This window comes from Hippichthys cyanospilos, chromosome 7, assembly GCF_059441005.1.
Source record: "Hippichthys cyanospilos isolate Australia breed blue-spotted pipefish chromosome 7, RoL_Hcya_1.0, whole genome shotgun sequence".
NCBI classification, from domain to species: domain Eukaryota; kingdom Metazoa; phylum Chordata; class Actinopteri; order Syngnathiformes; family Syngnathidae; genus Hippichthys; species Hippichthys cyanospilos.
The window spans coordinates 1,951,334-1,974,111 of NC_142375.1; the positions used below are offsets into that span (position 1 = coordinate 1,951,334).

Sequence of the window (22,778 nt, forward strand, 5' to 3'; positions counted from 1 at the left end):
CATATGGCTCGCGTTGACTTTTTTGTAGGACTCGAGGTCCTACATAAGGCTACAAATTTTTGTAGCTCTAGGACAAACCGGGAGTGAGAGGCTATTTTCCACTCATAAGGCCTTTTTGGGGCCAAATATACAGCCACTTTTTTTGTTTTGGTGAGACATCTGACTCACCAAACAGACTGAGCACAATACATGAAAGTTTAAAAAATGACATTTTTATCAACCACTAGGTGGCGCTAGTAACTGTTTCAATTCTTTTTTTCAAAGGTGTTAAAGGCATGAGTCTTCATGTGTCTGTGAAGTTTTAGATTTTTTTAAGCTTATACATCAGAGTTATTAAAGTTTTTGTCACTCTTGGCGAAGGAAAAATTGAACACATAATTTGAAGCCCCGCCCCTATCATATATGTCGGCGGATCTTTACCAAATTTTGCCCAACTGTGCCCCTATGTCTGATTATGGACCACAGCAAATTTGAAGGCGATTGGGTAAAGCGTTTAGGAGAAACAAGCAGCAGTTTGGGACCTGCAAACGTGCAAAAATGGGCCAAAAATGCACATTCAAAAAATCATAATTCTTTTTCTGTACATCTGAGCACATGGCTCACGCTGACATTTTTGTAGGTCTCTAGGTCCTACATATGCCTAAAAATTTTCGTAGCTCTAGGTTAAACGGGCCGGGACCAGCTGCACCTTTTCGACCTTGCATTGTTTTAGGAAACACAAAAATATCAAATTTTTCACCAGGCCAGACAACTGTGCAAATTTTGGTGACTTTTCGTGCATGTTTAGGCCCTCAAAAACGAAAAAGTTCTGCACAGTCCGGAGAAAAACAAGAGGGCTCTCGCAGTGGTAGCTGCTTGGGCCCTAATAATATCAAGAAAAACAAGATGGCTCTCGCAGCGGTAGCTGCTCGGGCCCTAATAATAATAATCTGGAGAAAAACAAAAGGGCTCTCGCACCGGTAGCTGCTCCCGCCCTAATAATAATAATCTGGAGAAAAACAAGTGGGCTCTCGCAGCGGTAGCTGCTCGGGCCCTTGTAATAATAATTGGAGAAAAACAAGAGGGCTCTCGCAGCGGTAGCTGCTCGGTCCCTAATAATTGAGAAGCACTTGTTTAGATCAATACCAAGATGAATCAAGAGTTTAAAGGATATAATTATTATTCAATTAAATACTAAACATACATTTTTAAATCAAATTGCAACCAAAAACCTTCAAAAATTTTGTTTTGTTAATTTAAAACAGTTTCTGGATTTGTTTGATAAACTTTCTTTTACAAAAACTCTTGAGTTTTTGCTACTTGTTCCCATATAAATTGTTTCAAAATTAGATGACCTAAACAGGATGTCAAAAATATATTTCTAACTGAAATGCAAAGGTAAAAACCCAATTTACCTAGCGATCAATTCATTTCATGTTTTTGTCCGACAAACATAAAAACTGGCAGCTTATGCACTGCATAAGGCGCATTGGACTATAACACACACTAGCAGCTCTAGAGAAAATTGAAGGCTTTTAGGTGTGACGTATAGTGCAGAACATACGGTATTTGTATGGCTACGGGTGTCATAGTAGCTCAAAATACACCAGAAGTGAAACAATTGATTGAATAATACCAAATATGTGGACAACTCCACATTTTTGTCATTGCTTGCTAGCGCTAATTACAGGAAAACAGAACAGTTTGCTCCATCCCACAAGATTCCTCAACATCCCCCATTAGCCCGGTTAGTCTAATGCAGTGTTTTTCAACCACTGTGGTGAGCCGCGAGATATTGTCAGGTGTGCCGTGGGAAATTATCCAATCTGTGTGCTTGTGCGGTGTAGCGCCTGGCAGCGTACTCATGTAGTACTCTTCCATACCGTGCACAGCAAGCTCGTTCCACTCCCCTTCCCTCTCCTCGCGCGATTAAAAAAAAAAAGTGCACAAAAACTACAACAGTGACAGAAAGCCCCGTCCATACATTTGTGATGTTTTTTTAGAGCAATTTCTTTTTTAGAGCAGAAAGCACCCAACCCCCCTCCCCCCATATTGATTTATAAATCAATATAAATCTGAGGCGTGGTGACAAGGATCAAGAGCAGACAGCCCCCCCCCCCCCCCCCCCCCGGTCCGCAGTCTAAATTTAAGGCGTTGACCGTGCCGTGCTGATCAAAAGGTTGGGAACCACTGGTCTAATGGATGCTGTAACACACCTCATCTCCTTTTCCCCAAAACAGCGTTCGAAGCCTGGAGGGCTCACTTTCTCAGCTGCAGATGGAGCTGCTGCAGCAGCAAACCAAAACGCTGGAGGAGCAGAAGAAGCGAGAAACGCACGACGTTCTCCTGCGGCGGCTTCAGAAGAGGCTTTTTCTACTCACCAGGGTGATGCGCACAAACACACTAACCTTTAGCCACATACAGTATGTGCACCGTATTTTCTGAATAAGGCCCATCGGATTATAAGGCGCACCTTAAATGAATAGCCTATTTTAAAAGTGTTTGCAATTATAGGGCGCACCGCATTATAAGGCACACAATATAGAAGCGATAGTAATGACTGGGGTTGCTGCATCCACTAGATCAGGGGTGTCAAACTTGCTTTAGCTCGCGGGCCGCATAGAGAAAAACCTATTCTCAAATCAGCTAGACCAATAAAATCACGGTATACAGGTATATTTTTATAGCTTTACAGCGACTTCAGATTTATTATTCTTTTTTAATGCTGACCAAAATAGTATAAGCACAACATCACTATTAATCATAAAACATTAACACAACCATTAATCATATAACATTACATGTGTTTCATTTATTGAACGAATTCAGATCATAAACTAGAGGTCCCCAACTGCCGGTCACTGTTAGCAGCCAGTGACTGTTGAAGCTAAGGACAGCTCTTGTTAACTAACATTATTGTTATGCATTATTTTCGATAAAAGAAGCGAGCAGGCTAAACCAACGTCTGAGTCCATTCTTTTTCACGCGCAGGAATATTCCTTAAATGGAGAGGATCATGTAAAAGTTATGATGTCTCCAGAGTCTCAAGGTATGGTGCTTAGTGCGCTGGTTAGAAAACATGGAAAGGTATTCCATTTGACTCGTTAATTAATGGATAGATGGTAAATGGACTTGCACTTATATAGCGCTTTTCTACCTTGTGTACTCAAAGCGCTTTACACTAACAAGTCATTTATCTACCGATGATGCAGCATCAGGAGCAACTGGGGGTTCAGTGTCTTGCTCAGGACACTTCAACATGGTCTTGATGGTCGGGGGATTGAACCCGCCCACTCTACCATCGAGCAATGCGCTATGTGGTCTTTTGGCCTATACCAGTTTAACTATATTTTGCCAGGCCCCCCCTAGAAAAGAGAAAACTTTTCGCCCCCCCCCCCCTCCCCCAGTTGATGCGCTGAATATGAATAAGATTATTATTGATGAAAATTGTTTAAGTATACCTACACATGTATCCTTTAACATTAACAACAGAAAAACACAATATAAATCAACTTTCAACAACTGTTAATTATTTTTATCGCGTTTATACGGGTTATAGCTTAGTCTAAAAACGGAAAAAAACAAAAGCAAGTACACCAAAGTGCCTGAAGCTAAAAGAAAATGATGAAAATGATTACTTTATTGCAATTACATTCCACATGGCAAAAACAAAGCCTTTTTCCTAGAATCATCCGCGCCCACCCTGGGGGGGGGGGGGATTATTTGAGAAGCACTGGCCTATACACGCAATCATTAACTAGGTAAAACACAGATGATGTGAAACTTCAGGTATTTGTGGCAAAAAGAACTGCGTCTCGAGGAACACGGGTTACAACTGCCTTGGAGCACATTCAACATTACATTGGTGAGGCGTTCACTGACTGCTCACAATGTGGGAAATCCGAAATACACTTAAACTACAAATATATAACTGAACGTAATATATAACTTTACCTCATTTTAATTTTCTCTTTTCTTCTCATTTTGTCTCGTATATTTTCCCTATATGTTTCTTTTTTCTTCCTTTCCCTTTTCCTTTCATTCTTCTTTTCACATGTTCCTTTTTTCTTTCCCCTTTTTTCTTTTCTTCTTGCAGTACCTCTTCTTTTTTCCTTTTTCTTCTTTTCTTTCCCTTCTTATACTTGTCCTTTTGCTTCTTTTGATTTTCTTCTTATTTTTCTTGTTTCATATTTTCCTTTCATTCTTCTGTTCACATTTTCCTTGTATTCTTTTCCCTTTTTTCTTTTCTTCTTGCAGGACCTCGTCTTTTTTCCTTTTTCTTCTTTTCTTTTCTTCTTCTTGTACTTCTTCTACTGTTTTTGCTTCTTTTGATTTTCTTTTGATTTTCTTTTTCTTCTCATCCGTTTCATTTTTATCTTTTCCTTTTTCTTTTGTTCATTTCCTTTTCTTGTTTTTCTTCTTTCTTTTTTCTACCTCATTTTCTTTTCTCCACCTTTTTGTCTCGTTTTCCTTTTCATCTTCATTTCTTTTCATTTAACTTCCTTGTTTTTCTTCTCTTTTTTTGTCTTTTCTTTGTAATCATGTCCCTTTTCTCTTTTCTCCCTTTCCTTTTCATCTTCTCACCTTTATATCCTTGTATTCTTTTTTCCCTTTTCTTTTCATTTTCCTTTTCTTGTTTTTTCTTTTTCTTTTCTTTACCTTATTTTCTTTATGTCTCCTTTTCCTTTTCTTAATTCCACTATTTTTCAAAATGTTCTTTTCCATCTTATTTTCCTTGTATTCTTTTCCTTTTTTTCTTTTCCTTCATTTTCTCCTTTTCCTCTTATTCTTCTTTTCCCTGTATCCTTTCATTTCTTAAATGTTCTTGTACCTTTTCTCTTTTTCTCTTTCTTGTACTCCGTCATCCTTCTGCTTCTTTTGATTTTCTTATTTTTTTCTTCATTTTCCTTTTAGTCTTTTATCATTTTCATGTTTGTCTTTGCCTTCCCCTGCCGTTGACCTGCAGGCATGGTTTTAAGAGGCCATGAAATGCCAATGACCGTTTTATAGCCTTGTCCTCTTTTTGCCTTTTGTTTATGTTTTTCAAATTAAGAGCCTTTTAGTCTTTATCTGACAGATTTTTGATTTAGATGAAACATGCGTAAATAGACCGTAAATAGCCACCAGGGCTCCGCTGCTCAAAATCCATCCAATGCAAATCATTGCAGTAAGACTTCACAAGGAAATTTTGGCATTTTGTGTCAAACTCATAGCTTGTGGGACGCAGAGAGGAAAATGTATTCTCAAGTGGGCCGGACCCGAGAGACATAGTCCCTCCAGAGTGTCCTGAGTCATCCCTGGGGCCTCCTTCCAGTGGGACATGCCTGAAACACCTCACCAGGGAGGCGTCCGGGGGGCATCCTAACCAGATGCCCGAACCACCTCAGCTGGCTCCTCTTAACGCGGAGGAGCAGTGGTTCGACGCTGAGCCCTTCCCGGATGACCGAGCTTCTCACCCTATCTCTAAGGGAGAGCCCGGACACCCTGCGGAGGAAACTCATTTCGGCCGCTTGTATCTGGGATCTTGTTCTTTCGGTCACGACCCACAGCTCGTGGCCATAGGTGAGGGCAGGAACGTAGATCGAGTGGTAAACAGAGAGCTTCACCTTTCGGCTCAGCTCTTTCTTTACCACGACAGACCGGTGTAGAGCACGCATGACAGCAGACGCCGCTCCGATCCGTCTGACAATCTCAAGCTCCATCCTACCCTCACTCGTGAACAAGACCCCGAGATACTTGAACTCCTCCACTTGGGGCAGGACCTCATCCCCGACCCGTAGAGGGCATTCAACCCTTTTCCGACTGAGGACCATGGTCTCAGATCTGGAGGTGCTGATCTTCATCCCAGCTGCTTCACACTCTGCTGCGAACCGCTCCGGTGAGAGTTTGAGGTCACAACCTGATGAAGCCAACAGCACCACATCATCCGCAAAAAGCAAAGATGCAATGCTGAGGCTCCCAAATCGGACCGCCTCAACGCTTCGGCTCCGCCTAGAATTTATGTCCATAAAGGTAATGAACAGAATCGGTGACAAAGGGCAGCCTTGATGGAGTCCAACCCTCACTGGAAACGAATTTGACGCTGGAAATGCGGGCCAAGCTCTAACATTGGTCGTACAGGGACCAAACAGCCCGTATCAGGGCGTCCGGTACCCCATACTCCCAAAGCATCCCCCACAGAGATCCCCGAGGGACACAGTCGAACGCCTTCTCCAAGTCCACAAAGCATGTAGACTGGGCGAACTCCCATGCACCCTCAAGGACCCCGCCGAGGGTGTAGAGCTGGTCCACTGTTCCACGGCCAGGACGAAAACCACACTGCTCCTCCTGAATCTGAGACTCGACCTCCCGACGGACCCTCCTCTCCAGCACCCCTGAATAGACCTTACTGGGGAGACTGAGGAGTGTGATTCCCCTGTAGTTCAAACACACCCTTCGGTCCCCCTTCTTATAAAGGGGGACCACCACCCCAGTTTGCCAATCCAGGGGCACTGTCCCCGACGTCCACGCGATGTTGTCCAGCGTGTCAGCCAAGACAGCCCTACAACATCCAGAGCCGCACGGAGGGGGGCGTATCAATCAATCAATCACATTTTATTTGTGTAGCATGAATCTCCAAAGTCTCAAAGTGCTTCACAGATGAAAAGAGGTCATGTCGAGACTTCTTTCGAGAAAGAAGTTATACAGACACATCTTTTCTGTGTAAGGTACACAACAGCATCCCCTGTCAAAGCTCCCAGAAGGGGACGGAAAAACTCAAAAACCCCATTTTGGGGAAAATCAGAAACCATCAGAAACGACCACAGGTGGGAGGAGCCCCCTTCCAGGCCCACAGGTTAAAGTGGGTGCTGCTTGTACCAAATACAGACAAATAGATACACCTTACAGACAAATACAGGTACACAATATAGATTACAGAAAACTTTGTGCTAAATAGTGCAATGATGACTTGACAGCAGGCAAAGCCATTGGGCAGGAACCTTCCCCGCAGTTCAACCAAATGGACCGCAGACGGGCGATCTCTTATACCGCGATGGTCGATCACCCCAAATGGGGGCGGTCAAGTCAACCTTCACCATCTAGCTAGCCCCTCTCCCAGCCGGGAGAAGGTGGCAGGAAAAAAAAAAGAAGAAAGCTGCAGACAGGCCCATTAACTAAATGCTTTCAAGTACAAATGTGTTCTTAGTCGGTATTTAAAGATTTCTCCTGAGGTGGCTGCGCGAACTTCCATAGGTAGGACATTCCATAGTACTGGTGTGCGAATGGAAAAGGCTCTTGATCCTGCGGACTTCTTTTTGGCCTGTGGGGTCGATAACAAACTGGCATTTTGTGATCGATGTTGTCGGGACGGAACATATGGTGATGCTAAGTCGATGAAATTGGAAGGAGCTGAACCGTGTAAAATTTTATAAGTAATTAACAACACCTTGAAATCACATCTCATGTGTATTGGAAGCCAATTCAGGTCAGCTAGAATCGGAGTAATATGATCAAACTTTCTCGTCCTTGTTAATAGTCTCGCTGCCGCATTTTGTACAGACTGCAGGCTTTTGACACAGGACATGGGAAGCCCAGAAAACAGAACGTTACAATAGTCTAGGCGCGACGTAAAAAATGCATGAATTATTGTTTCAGCATTGCTAGGAGAAAGAATAGGGCGAATTTTAGCTATATTGCAAAGGTGAAAAAATGCCGTTCTTGTCGTGTTATTAATGTGTCCGAAAAGAGAGAGTTAAGTCAAATATCACGCCGAGATTTTTTGCAAAACTTCTTTGGAAAATAGTACAATTATCCAGGTTAGAAGTGGTATTTTTAATCAAGTGCCGATGATGAGCAGGGCCAATAATTAACATCTCTGTTTTACTAGGATTAAGAAGCAGAAAATTGGAAGACATCCATTGTTTAATCTTGGGACGGCAGGCCTCCATTTTACTGCACTTGCATGGATCTGTTATTTCTAAAGGCATGTATTGTTGGGTATCATCAGCATAGCAATGAAAACTAACAGCAGGTTTACGTGTAATATCGCCAAGAGGAATCATTTAGATATTGAACAGTAAGGGACCAAGTACTGACCCCTGCGGGACACCACATGAGACGGGGAAAGATTCAGAGATCGCATTGCCATAAGAGACACTATGCGTCCTTCCCAGGATGTAAGATCTGAACCAAGAACGTGCTGATCCCGAGATACCAAAACATGATTTAAGACGTTCTATAAGAATATGATGATCAATAGTGTCAAATGCGGCACTAAAGTCAAGCAATGATAATATTGATGAGATGTTGGAATCCATGGCTAAGAGAAGATCATTCGTCACTGTTACAAGGGCTGTCTCAGTTGAGTGGTTGGCCCTAAAACCTGACTGAAGGAGTTCAAATCTATTGTTATCTATCATGAAATCGCTAAGCTGTTGTGCTACAACTTATTCAAGAGTTTTGGCAATAAACGGAAGATGTGACACTGGTCTATAGTTAGAGAGATTTTCTGGATCTAGGTGAGGTTTCTTGAGTAATGGTTGGATGACAGCCGTCTTAAAAGCTTCAGGTACAATGCCAGAGGAGAGTGACAGATTGATAATATTCAAGACAGATGACCCTAAGATCGGGAATAAGTCTTTAACGAGTTTTCCTGGAAGTGGGTCAAGCATGCAGGATGTCGGCTTTGCTGCATTAACCAGGTGTGTAAGACACTCCAGGGATACTAAATCAAACTGGGATAAGGTTACCAGACTTTCATGAACCTGATTGTCCGAACTAGCATCAGCAATCACAGAACCCGAGGGGGTAAGTGGCGCTGCCTTTTTTACTTCGTTCATTATTAGCTGAATTCGCTGAGTAAAGAATCGCATGAAATCGTGTGCTGAATGGAGGGAACTATGATTAATCTGCTGCTGTTGCGTTAGCTTTGCTACCATATCAAATAAATATTTTGGGTTATTTTTATTAAGACCAATCATTTTGGAAAAGTAATTTGTTTTTGCTAGCTGTCAGAGAAATCTCTAAAAGAAGACTAGGACAAGCCTGGCTTGAGTAACTCAGACCAGCCAAGATTGACTTTTCTATACCATGGCATAGGGAAAAAGCTTCGGCGAACGAACCCGTGCGTTCCCTGCACTAATTCAACTGCTCAAGCGCCCCTGCCTGGTTTTTATTCATTCAGCAAAGCATTGCACATTTCAAGACATAACAAAAAGAGACATTTGGGCGCCACCAACAGCTGGGCCATGGTCCCAGCTCACACTTTACTGCGTCAACAGCTTTATCTAAGGACTGGGGCGAGATGAACTAGGACTGCATACATAGATAGCAATGCACACTATTCTAGACAAGAAATAAGCACATAATGATAAAAACCTAATATATGATTTCCTACACACTAACCTAAGAGCCTCTTTATATTTCAGCAAGCTATCGCACCAAGCCCGACGGAAAACCTTGAGTTTAGTTGTTCGCCATTTACGCTCCAAGTTGTCTACTTAACAATTTAAATGTACGTGTTTCATCGGTAAACCACGAAGTGTGCCACTTCGGACGTGTTTTAAGTCTTAACGGCGCTATAACGGCGCTATAAGCTTTGGTTGTGGTCAATAAGACCACACTGAGTTTGGACTTCGGATGTTATAAAATAGGGATCAGACATAGCGTTAGTATATGGCAAACTTGTGACATTTGAGGCAGTTAGGCCACGGGTTAACACTAAATCTAAGATATCACCATTCTGGTGTGTCGCTGCTTCAATTAGTCGTGTAAAACCAAATGCATCGATTATTGCTTGAATTGCTACAGTAAGTGGCTGGTCTGAGTTACTCTTTTTGCTGCGTAGCAGCTAGGCTTGTTCTAGTCTTCTTTTAGAGATTTCAATTGGGAGTTCATATGAATATTGAAGTCACCCTTAATTAATATATTATCTGCATAAGTTATTAAATCAGTCATAAGTTAAGGGAATTCATCTAACAATCCAGAGAATGGACAGGGAGGACGGTAAATAACTACCACGTAGAATGGTGGTGAGGAGCTCAATCGAATAACGAGAGCCTCAAATGTCTTGAAGGTATGATTAGTGGTCGTGCTAAGTTTAAGACCAGATTCTGAAATTAGGGCGACACCTCCCCCTTTTTTACAAAACGGCAACGTGTGAGCCCACAAAGTTTGGGAGTGAGGCCTCATTTAATGATAAAAATTCATTTGGTTTTAACCAGGTTTCGCAGAGACCAAGCACTTTAGGATTGTGATCTCTAATAAGATCATTTACCAGAAGGGCTTTTGAGGAGAGTGACCTAATATTTATGAAGCCGAATTTAAACTGGGAAGTTTTTCCTGAACTATTCTGAGTCTAAATGTTAGTAGTACTAATCCTAACAAGATTTTGATGGCTGGGGCCTCAATTTGTTTTTTGAGTCATTAAAACCTCGTTGCAATGCTAGTAATGTAGAAATTCGATTGTTGACGGCTACAACTCACGTATGAATATTAATAATCGGCCTAGGTACTTTGTCACTAATCCGACCGGTTAAGGAGGCATGACTACTTTCCTTAATCAACACCACCTCAGCAGAAATATTATCACTAGGGATTCAGCATTAGGTATTGTGTGGATTGCAGTGAGTATACTATGTGTTTTGTAGCAATCCAGCCTAGTGCCAGTTAACTCTAGCCTTAACGACTCCACACCAGTGTTCACTCTAAGCTGCGCGTCTGCGCAATTGCGCACTGTTCGCATGTTCTCAGCGCACAAGAAAAGCTATGCTGCGCATAAAACAAAATGCAATATAAACATATTAAGTGATATCTAATATTAGACCTCATCCTTTGTGATTAATTAGACCAATAATATTGTTTTCTGTACCATTTTGCATCGTGACAGCGAGTGACAAGTGTCCAGCCAATGATACGATAAGTTTCACTTAAACTATTCATCCAATCAAACGCATGGACAGAAACGTTCCCTGCATATACACTCAGTGCAGGTTAGCTAGCAAACAGTGCGAAATTAAGAGATGCACATGCTAACCTCTTTTCTTTGCGAAACAAACGAGCAGCGACACATCCACTCATCCAGCGAAAGTAAAAAAGAAATGCGCTTCTTTTAAGATGGACTGACTGTTGGAGTATATGCAAGTAGAAGAACAAGCGGTGAAAGTGAGTGAGATTTTTTTTCTTTTTCACAACGTGGCTCGTTTATTGCCATGGGGACAAGTGCTATATACATCACACTGTCATGTTTAAAACACTTATTGCTCAAGATATAAAAATATTAATGACAAACGTAATGAAAACAAACAAAAATAGTTGTGATTTGTTAAGCAACATTGTGCGGGTTGAGACCCCTCCCCCCACGGGCACGCTCCGACCGCTGAGAAATGCCAGGCCAATCAGGGAAATAGCAAATAACGAGACACGCTTCATTTCCTTCACAAAAGTTGCGTGTCAGACATACCGTAAAGGCGCGACCTTCTCTGTCAGCAAATTTCCCAGGAGGTTAACGTGCGCATGCATGCGTATGTGTTGCAGGAACGCGACGGCATGCGCTCCATCCTGGAATCGTACGACGGCGAGCTGGCACCCACCGAACACTCGCCGCAGCTGGGCAAGCGTCTGAAGGAGGCAGAGGAAATGCTGCACAAGACGCAGAATCTCAGTGCCGAGATGGAGGTGTATTACAGTCGCTATTTACTGTATTTTCCACGCTGCAATGTGCACCCAGAATGAACGACCTATTTTAAAACTTTTCATATATAAGGCGGATTGCATTATAAGGCACAAAGAATACAGTAGTAGTTGAAGTTGAGTTATTCATCCGCTAGGTGGAGCTGCGCTAAAGGCAGAATATCAAAAAGACAATCGGATAAGTCAGTCAAATTTATTAATAGACTATTAAAAATTAATAAGGATAATTTTTGGAAAGTACTATCGGAAGAATGGGGGGGCAAAACACCTTTTCATTACTTTAAAGACTGTTAAGATCAATACCAAGATGATTAAAGAGTTGTAAAGAATAACACTATGATTCTATCAAATATTATTAAAAAAAAATCATCACTCAATCATCTCCCGGGCTGGATCAAACTCATTTGGGGACCATAACCAGCCCACGGGTCGTATGTTTCACACACCTGGTTTGGATCAAGGCCAAGACGAATCAAGAGTTTAAAAGAATACAATTATGATTCAATCCAATATTAAACTTAAATTTTTTTTAATCAAATTGCAACCAAAAACCTTAAAATATATTGTTTGGTGTAAACAAAAACTGTTTCTGGATATATTTGATAAAATTCCTCTCTCTTTCACAAAAACCCACAGTTTTTGCACTTTTTCCCCATATAAAGTATCAAACTTGGAGCATATATATCCTATCAAAATTTCAAACAGGGTGTTTTATTTTTTTTTTTTAAATATATTGTTACGGGTGGGTTCACTCAGGGGTCTTGCTCTTTGGTACCGGCCTGCTTTGTTTCTTTGTACCCTGTGTTTCCTGGCATCTTTTTTGTAGGTGTGCCCCAGCAGTGCAAGGATTTGTCGGCTCCAGGAAGGCCCATGATTGGCTGCTGCTGATTGGCAGGTCGCACACCTGCTATATATTGAGCCGAGATGGCAGACAACTCTCTCGTCCTCCTTCGCTCCCAACCAGCCACGCATTTGTACTGATAGTTATGGAAACCGAGCAGTACGGGTGAACCGCCGTTTTTGTTTCCTCCATTTTCTTTCCTCCTGTTTTTTGGAGCTAGGGAGGTAAGCCTATTGTCTTTTGGTTGTTTTGTTTGTTAGGTTAGTTTGGTTGTTGCAAAGACAGATTGTTTTGTTTGTTGTTTTGGCCTTGGTTCACCCTGAGTTAATTGCTCCTATCTTTCAGTAACCCTTTTGTCATGTAAATAAATATATCTTTTGTTTTCCAAACATCTGGTTTATCGGCTGGCTGCTTGGGAGTTGGGGAAGGCAGGGCCCATTACCTAAAGACTAAAGAGTTTCATGGCGATTAGGTTCATTAAATTTTTTTGTCCCCCTTCCCCCCCTCCCAAAATAAACTCTCAGTTTATGCACTGTATAACTGTCAGTTTTTGAGAAAATTGAAGGCTTTTAGGTGTGCCTTATAGTGCATAATATACAGTATTCCCACTATATCTTTAAGCCGAAAGAGCCATCTTCGGAAATCAGAAAAATATCACAAGCTTTTTGTGAAGCTTCATTTGTCCAGCACTACTCAGAACCTTCTCTTATGTTCAGGCCCATATTCAGCAATTTGTCGGCCTCTTTTCAAAATCACACAGCTGATTAGAGCTCAATTTGAAACTGGGTTAACTTCAGGGAATTGTTTAAGGCAGGGGTCCCCAAATTTTTTATCATTTTATCCATTTCAATACAAAACGTTCATTTGATGCAAATGAGTTCTTATCAATACAAAAGAAAATGTTAACCAGTGAAACACATACGAGGCAGCACTAAATAATATGCTGAAGATAAGAAGTAGCATTAGCTAGCATGTTATCCACAGTCAAAAGTTGTTGGATCTACAAATTAATTTTCGGCATATACATGACAACATTCTTACAAAGAAAATACAATTTACAGGCACTCGTGGGTCAGATTTCAGCGAGACAACAAGGTGTGTGTGACTGACAATGACTGCTCTCAAGTGAAGCTGCACCGTGTCCTTCCTCATTGACAAAATGTAAATCAACAGTGGCCAGGGGTAGTGCCAAAAAACAACAGGCCAAACAAAGCACTGATTATTGAACTCATAAAGGATCAATTAAATCAGATCCAAAACATTGTTATTTTGGGTGCGGCCCATGCCGCCCGGTATCAGTTGATCCACGGACCGGTACTGGGCTGCCAGCTGGCGGTTGGGGACCTCTGGATTACGGTATTGAAATTATTTACAAGAGATGTTGCTGACCCAGGGAACTGTATGCACGTTTTAAATAAAACAAATAAATGGACATTTAACATTTCAGTCATGTATTTATTTATTTTGTGGGTTCACCCATGACAAAGTAATTAACGCTTGTGCTGTATTTTGACCGTTTTCGGGTCATTTTCTTCCACATCAAATTGCACAATTTTAACCAAGGTATGGCACACTCATGCTAGTTTGATAATTGAGTCGTTGTGCCATGTTGAACGTTGACATGTTGTCACCACCTGGGTGAAATTTCAGCTCCCAAGTGTCTTCTTTTCAAGTGCTTTCTCTTTGATCTGAGATATGTTTGATGTAAAGATCCAAGAATTGGACAAAATAAGCATAGGCCACTGTTGTCAAACAGGCCCGGCGGCCATATCCGGCTCGCCACATCATTTTATATGGCCCACAAAATGCCGATTTGACTTGTAGGTTTCTGACTAAAATACCAAACTTGTGAGTTGTCTTCAACTTTTTAAAACTTGGGGGGAAAAAAAACAAGCATTTTTAAAATTCTCAATCTCTTGAACAGTTTTTGCCAGCCTCTTATTTGAACAGTTTTTGCCAGCCTCTGATTTCTAAACTAGGTGCAGTATGTGTGTTATGATCACATTTAAATTTTTTGGACTTCATTCATACCAGCTGTCTGACAGAAACAGACTATAATGCAGCACAGGGTAAAAATGAGTTTGATGCCCCTGGCATAAGGGTTTAAAAAAAAAGTTGTACCTCCTGATCTGGTTCCTTGAATGCAGCCCAAGATATGCTGTGAAAAGAATTCAAAACATGCCAGACTACAAATTAAGTTCTTAATTTTTAGCATTTGCGATGCTTTGTAACATTGTGTTGTGTTGTTGCATTCAGGTGCAGCTCACCAAAGCACAGGACGAGAACGGGAATCTAAAATTGCAGCTCGAGACTGTAAGTCAGAATACACGCATACACGCCCCTTTCCTGTTTTTCATTCAGACCTCCGCATCAAAAGCTGAAGCATTTGATAAACAAGTGTCAAGCTGTAAATCAGAACCGTAGCGCCGTCAGGCTCCTCGCGTTCTTTGATCTTGCGAGTCGCTTGATGTTAGGCAGTATTATATTCAAGCGCTGACTAAAAATATCAAGGACAATGCTAAAAATGGACCATTTATTAATGCATTCTCTCAAAAACGTTGAAAGCTGGACCTCGTGAAATATGGCTTCATCCAACAGTGTTTGGGTCCAATTTGGGAACTCACGGTTCAGTTTGGATTGCGCTCTACATACCAAAAAACGATTGAATTTGTTTGTAGGTTCGCACTTATAGAATATGGACATAAACATTTATGCATGGTCCCTTCGAGGTTATTATACCGGTAGTTAGGGCAGGGCGATTAATCAAATAAATTTGTCATTTTTTAAAACGACAACTAAAAAATGAGCTACCATGTTTCTCAGGGTGCAAGTTGAGTTTTTCCCCCCTCATTTTCAACCCCCATATTAGGGCTGCCCACTTCTAACTGCATAACTCAAAACATCTTTTTTTTTTCACATATCTGTTTGAATAACATTAATTCAAATGCAAAATAAGTAATATCTTGTTATTTAAATGGCTTTAAATTATTTTATATATTCTGTATTTTCCACAATATAAGGCGTGCCAGATTATAAGGTGCACCTTCAGTGAATGGCTTATTTCAATATTATTAATAGAATTATAAAATATCTAATATATAATTTAATATTAATTATATTTTCGTATATAAAGCACACGTGATAAGACGCATAGAATAGACGCTACAGTAGTGGCTGCTCTTGCGTTATGCATCCACTAAATGGAGCTTCCACTCATCTTTTGAGAAAATTTAAGGCTCTTTGTTTCACCTTATAGTTTGGAGAATACGGTACCTTTAATTCGATATTGTATGCATCAGTTTTAGAACAGAACATCACAAAAATGCACTTACGTCAAGTGCGCCCAATTTTCCGCTTGTATTCAAGGCTATGTGGATCATTTTTTTTGGCTGAATTTGATGCAATATGAACAGGAAAAGACAGAGTGACTTGTCTCCTTTAGCCCTTGGTCATATGCTTGAAAAAGCTGGCATGGATTTCGGCGGGGGGGGGGGGGGGGGGGGGGGCGGCGCGTCCCATGCTCTGATCTCATAAGAGTCGTCACTTGACTAAAGAACATCCCAAGTAAGATGATCTGAAAATCATCTCTGAAGGCCTCCATTTCAAACAAATTGGGCGCGCCTGAAGAAGACTACCAGTCGAAGAGTAACGAGGATGTCTAAAAGTTTTGGGGTTAAATGGGAGGAGCTATTTGGTGTGTCAGAGAGTTAATTATGGCTTTTGGAGCTGTTATACAAATTAATATTCAGCTGTGTTAAAAAATAAAGCATTGAAGTTTAAAATTCTTTTACTGTTGCAACATTAGTTTTAGCATTTGCATCTACGCGTACATTGCCTCACAATCTTGTCTCATTTCCGCCCCACCCCCTCACCTCCATAGCCACAACAATATGTTATTCGATATAAGATGAAGAAATGTGTCTAAAAGTACTGTGATTTTGTCTTTGCAATAACACACACTATGTGTTATAATTGGACAGCCATGATTTATGTAACCAATAAAGTTAGGGGTAGACTTATATCCGTGTTTTTGCAAAATTCAAATTAAGTAAAAATGGGGGGTCGACTTATAAGCGAGGTTGATTTGTACTCTGAGAAATATGGTAAGGCGTGAAATCAATGTTTCATATGTAGCAGAATGATGGATGGGCGGTTTACCATGTAATAGTTACTGACTACGTTATACCATTTCAGCAAGTTATGCACAAGCTAAAAATTCCGTTATTCTCCATAAATATGACACACCTGTAAACACGATGCACCCTTAATTTTGGTTTTAGATTCTAGTATTTTCTTTGTTACTTTATATAAGATACACCAGCACTTTGGCAAATATGTAAAAACTATACACACACAAAATGTAATAAATTGCATCTTACATCTTCCGAACCCTTTTCATATTTTCTTGTATTCATAATTAAAGTACCGTAATTTGGCTCTCAGCAGCTAACAACAGCTTATGTTAAGGTTGTTACGGCATTATTTATAATACAAGAAGCGAGCAGACTAAACCACCATCCATGTCCATTCTGGTTCGCACTCAGGAATATCACTAAAACTGAAAGGATCATGTAAAAGTTATGTCTCCAGCTGATTCAATTAAAAGAGCACCAGTAAGAGAATACGGAGAGGTATTCCATTTGACTCTTTATCAATTGTGGTCTTTTGGTATACAGCGATCCCTAGCTACTTTGCGCCTCGCCTATTGCGCCCTCAGTGCTACTGCTATGGTACAGTACCTGTTTTTTTGTTTGTTTTTTTTTGCACAAGTATTTAATGCTAAGTTTATGTTTAAACTGATTTCAAATAAGTTTACATTGTTATTTTCTTGACAAAGTTAACACGATTTTTTTTGAAAATGTTTTTCGGGTTTGTTACTGTTTAAAACCATAATCGTCCAGAATGCCTGAAAGAAAGTCAAGATTTTATTTGTGGGTCATATTACTCAGCCCTACATATAGCGTAGTAGAAAATTAACAAAATAACCAGAGGGGGGCAACCCCTCACCTTTGACTTTAAGAACCAGCGGAAATTTGTAAAATGGCCATCTCGTGCAGACGAAGTTATAACAAAAACATATGTAACAATTGTTGTATAATGGACCAACTGAATGACGATTAAGGATATGTTCAGCTTGAGAAAAAAAAAGGATGGACGGACAAATTTTCCTCTTTGTCAGTAAATACCAAACATGATATCAGGCTTCATTTTTTATGCAAATCTTGCTATTAGTGAGAAGTACCCCTCTAGCCACTTTTTTATACCTAGACCGTCTCTGTATGCGCACACTCCATCCTCCGTCTTAATGGCCCTTAGTTGCCGAGGAGACGTCAAGGCAGCGGCGAATAGCTATTAACGCGTGAAATCCACCCGTCTGCCAGAGCGCTAATTACTTATCTGTCTTGGGGAGGCGGTCGCAAGAATTAGTCCAAGATGCTGTCAGCCAAAGGTGGTGAATGGAAATGAGGCATAATTGCCAAAAAATGTAGAAACGATAAGTGGCAAGTGAGCATGCGGAGAAAGTCTCGGCGGACACACCTTGGATGAACATCAAAGTCTCATCAACTTGTAGGATAGCAAGTATTGCTGTCACGCTTGCCTTATTTTGATCTGTTGGCTGACCCTATTAGCAGATACTTTGGGCGTAAAAATCGGACATTGGATTGTTCCTGTTTGCCAGTATTTTGCGCAACAATGGTGACCTTGATTAATCTGTAAATCATTATGAGCGACACAAAGAAAGAAAGAACGAATGAAAAAAAAGTAAAAGAACGAACAAACTTTTTTTTATTGTTACGGTGCAGTTGTGTTATTTGTGTGTATACGTGTGTGTGTGTGTGTGTGTGTGTGTGTGTGTATATATATATATATATATATATATATATATATACACACAGTGGGCCCCCGTGTTACGAACTTAATCGTAACTCGAATTGCTCGTATGACGGGCAATCCAAACCTAAGTTAATTAGTGAATGCGTGCAACACGTGCAAAAACCTAGGTAAAAACCTCACGACTTTATACACATATTAAAAATTAGTAACATAATCTACTGTACAGTTACATAACATAAATATACAAATGAAAAATGGCATTTACCTTTGGGGCGACATGACTTGAGCTGGGTGGAGGCGGAGGGGAGCAGAGACCAACCCGCAGAATGTATTATTTATTTTCTTAAACGAGAACTTTTCTCAAACGAGAACATATCACCGGTGGTTTCCTTCTCTTTAATCCATAGTAGAAGAAGCCTCTCCATTTTGTTGTTGACCGAGATCCGTCCTCTGGCAAGAAAAGTCTTGCCCTTAGAAGATTACAGAGCGGTTACGGCCATATCACTAGCAAGGTTAACTATGCGTGCGCCTCCTTCATATTTTTTTATTATCTCCTGCTTGGTTTCTATTGTCATCATCCTCTTACTTCTTCCTTTACCTTCACTTGCAATTTTAGAAGCCATGTATAACAGATAAAGTTTGCAAAGTAAGTTTGCAAGTCACAACACACCGACCAGCTGTGCCATCAAGCTAGATGAAGGCGTTCGGCCATTAGCATATTGGCATTTCTGTGATTGACATGACGCCGACCAATAGCATATCGGCATCTCCGTGACTGAGACCGTGACTGTGATCTTATAAGACCGATAGCATATCAGCGTTTCCGTGACTTGCGAGAATAGTTATTTTTGATGATGCAGCAAAGCGAAAAAAATAGTGCGGACACACTGACCGGCATGTTGGATTGTTCGTAAGACAAAAGGTTTGTGCGTAAGAGGGGGACAAAAAACGCTAGGTTCCACGTTGGTAAGATGAAAAATTCATAAAACAGGGAGTTCGTAAACTGGGGGCCCACTGTGTGTGTGTGTGTGTGTGTGTGTGTATATATATATATATATATATATATATATATATATATATACACACACACACACACACACACTGCACTTTAAGCCGCAGGTAATAATATCAGATCGTTACGCACAAAGATGGTATATGAAGTTCATAATTGTTTTTAGTTATTTATTTTACGTATTTATTATTCTTTATTTATTTGCGTATTCATTTGGAATTGTCTGCCAGCAGCAATACCCTCTATTTAAAATACTGAACATGCCTGCATGTTTAGTCCCAACATATTTATAGAAAATGGATGGATGGATCTGTTTGTTAAATAGCAATTCAAACTCGAAATCAATACTTCAATAGCATCTTTTTTTTTCTCCCTTTGTTTGATAATTTATTTTAGTGAACACAATAACACATTCTATATAATTCATATATAATCATAAATACATAAATAAAATCACATATACCGTGTGCTGTGTATAAAATTTACACATCACAAATTTACCCAAAATTTTATACATTCTCTTATTAAATTTAGACAAATTATTTTATAATAATATATTGTTTTAACTCTTTTTGAGCACAGCTATTGATTCACATCTTTTTCAGTTCTTTTTGATAGTTGTTCCATAAATTGACACCTCGAACAGATCCACACATTTGCTTGCTGGTGGCTAGCAAATAAAAAACAAACAAAAAAAAAAACAGATAAGCCGCAGGGCTCAAAACATAAAGAAAAAGTCGCGGCCTATAGTCCGAAAAATATGGTACACACACACATATATATATATATATATATATATATATATATATATATATATATATATATACACACACACACACAGTGATCCCTTGCTACTTTGCGGTTCGATTTTTGTGCCCTCAGTCTTCAAATTCAAGTTCAAGTTGATGCATTCACTGACAAACGTTGAACGAGTCTTGACCAAACGAGTCTTGGGTGTTCCAGATGCAGTTTGAAATGGAATCCCTTAAGAAGCTGCAGGCCTCCACAGATGACATCATCTCCTCAGCGGGCAAAGATGAAGTCACCATTCTTAGGTGGGTGGCTACGCCCATTTGGCTGCACGCGTTGTGTAACTGGCATTCATTGACCCAACCATTTTAATGCTACGTGCACACCGAAAGGGACAACGTGCGTCGTTTACGCTCTACACGAGGCGTTTTGTTGCGGGGTCAATATGATCACTTTTGTGAAGCCACTTTTTGTTGCTGGAAGCGGAGGTAAGGGAGGGAGCTTGTGGTCCACCTTATAGTAGATACGGAAAGAAGAGCATTGCTGAGAACTTTCACTTTTCTGGGATGTAGCGTAGCCAATATTTTCTCCTACAGCACCTGTATTCTTCTTTTTTCCACTGTGTCTCCCTCCCTTTGCAGCAATGCTCGTCTGCAAAAAAAAAAAAAAAAAAAAAGTTTCAATTTTGCAATCAAGTGGCTGTGCTAAATATTTAGCTGTCAATGCTGCACTATTGTGATCTTGGCACCGTAACCATGGTTAAACAGCTGTTAAAGGAAGCAAACGCTGCACATGCCAGTTGTCCCAAGTTCTCCCTTCCGCCATTCTACAAGCCAGGTGAGTGGTCTTTCTTGGCTCCGATTTTTGTGTTGAAAGCTCAGCTAGCCATGTTGGATAGCTCCCAGTGACCGCATGAATCATTCCTGCCCCCTGTGTGAGACATTGAACCTTCCTGAAGTTGATTGGCTGTCCTCACGCGACACACGACAGAAGTTAAATTTTTTAAACTTAACACGACAGGCGCAATTACGCGCCGCACGGCATCTCTCATCGCTCCATATGCATTCATCGCGTCGCCCGACACACCATCGTGCCCTGTCGCGGGAACTCTATTTAGTACAGTACAAAATGTCCACTTTTACGCCTGGATCGCGTTCAGTGTGATCGCAGCATGAAAGTTTTGCTAACATTTTACAGGCAGAAAATTGAAGAACTGGAGTCGGAGCGGCAGCGTTTGGAGGAGCACAACGAAATGCTTAAAATGAGGCAGGCAAGTACAAAAACACACATTTTTTCTGTGTATGTGTATGTAGCACACAGTCATACTATGTATATTATTGGTCGGAATCCCATCGATTCATCGAATAGTATTACTAAAATAGTATTAACAGTACAAGTACAAGCAGGAAATAATAAAAAAAAAAAAAAAATTTAAAAATATTAATTTATATTACAAAATTATTTTTCCCAATTAGTTGATTTACATTTAATTTAGCAATTAAATTATATATATAATATATGTGTGTGCATATATGTGTGTATATATATATATGTGTGTGTATATATATATATATATATATATATATATGTATATATATATATATATATATATATATATATGTGTGTGTGTGTATATATATATATATATATATATATATATATGTATATATATATATATATATATATATATATATATATATGTATATATATATGTGTGTGTGTGTATATATATATATATATATATATATGTATATATATATATATATATATATATATATGTATATATATATATATATATATATATATGTATATATATATGTGTGTGTGTATATATATATATATATATATATATATATATATATATATATACACAGTGGGCCCCCGGTTTACGAATTCCCCCTCTTACGAACTTTTCGACTTACGAGCGTGGACCGCGGCGTTTTTTGTCCCCCTCTTACGCACAAACCTTGCTAGTCAATATGTTCGTACAATTATTTTCGCTTTGCTGCATCAACAAAATAAATGATCACGCTAGTAACGGCAACGCTGAACGCTATTGCTCTTACAATGTCACAGTCACTGTCTCAGTCACGGTGTCAGTCACGGAGTCAGTCACGGGGATGCCGATATGCCACTGGTCGATTAAGGTCACAGTCCCGGTCTCACTCACCGAGATGTGGATATACTATTGGCCGGCGTCATGTCAATCACAGAAATGCCGATATGGTTGGCCGAACGCCTTCATCGAGCTCAGTGTTTACCAACCTTTTGATCACCGCGTCACATTTAAAGCCTTGAGAGTGCTGTCCGCGGCACAGTCAATGCCGTAAATCTATACAGCGGACCGGGGCGGGGGGCTGTCCGCGGCACAGTCAATGCCGTGAATTTAGACAGCAGACCAGGGGGATAATTTCCCGGGGCACAACTGACATTATCTGTGCCGCTGTGCACTCCATGGATCTAGCTTGATGGCACAGCTAGTCGGTGTGTTGTGAAGACTTTGCAAACTTTATCTGTTAGACATGGCTTCTAAAATTGCTAGTGGCGGTAAAGGAAGAATAAAGAGGATGAAGACAATAGAAACCAAGCAGGAAATAATAAAAAAAAAATTCGAAGGAGGCGCACGCATGGCTCGTGAGTATGGCCGTAACCGCTCGGCAATCTTCTAAGGGCAAGACTTTCCTTGCCGGG

The 22,778-nt window shown here is 40.3% G+C and overlaps 1 protein-coding gene across 3 annotated transcripts in view; it reads left to right on the forward strand.

The window, feature by feature from the left end:
* The window catches only part of mad1l1 (mitotic arrest deficient 1 like 1), a 107,667-nt gene that overhangs the window by 61,283 nt on the left and 23,606 nt on the right, over positions 1-22,778 (forward strand). For all 3 annotated transcript variants that reach the window (XM_088419256.1, XM_088419257.1, XM_088419255.1), the window contains 5 exons: positions 2,220-2,364; positions 11,494-11,634; positions 14,747-14,803; positions 20,301-20,392; positions 21,285-21,357. In XM_088419256.1, coding sequence (XP_088275382.1) covers positions 2,220-2,364; positions 11,494-11,634; positions 14,747-14,803; positions 20,301-20,392; positions 21,285-21,357 — 508 coding nt within the window. The remainder of the gene's footprint in view (positions 1-2,219; positions 2,365-11,493; positions 11,635-14,746; positions 14,804-20,300; positions 20,393-21,284; positions 21,358-22,778) is intronic.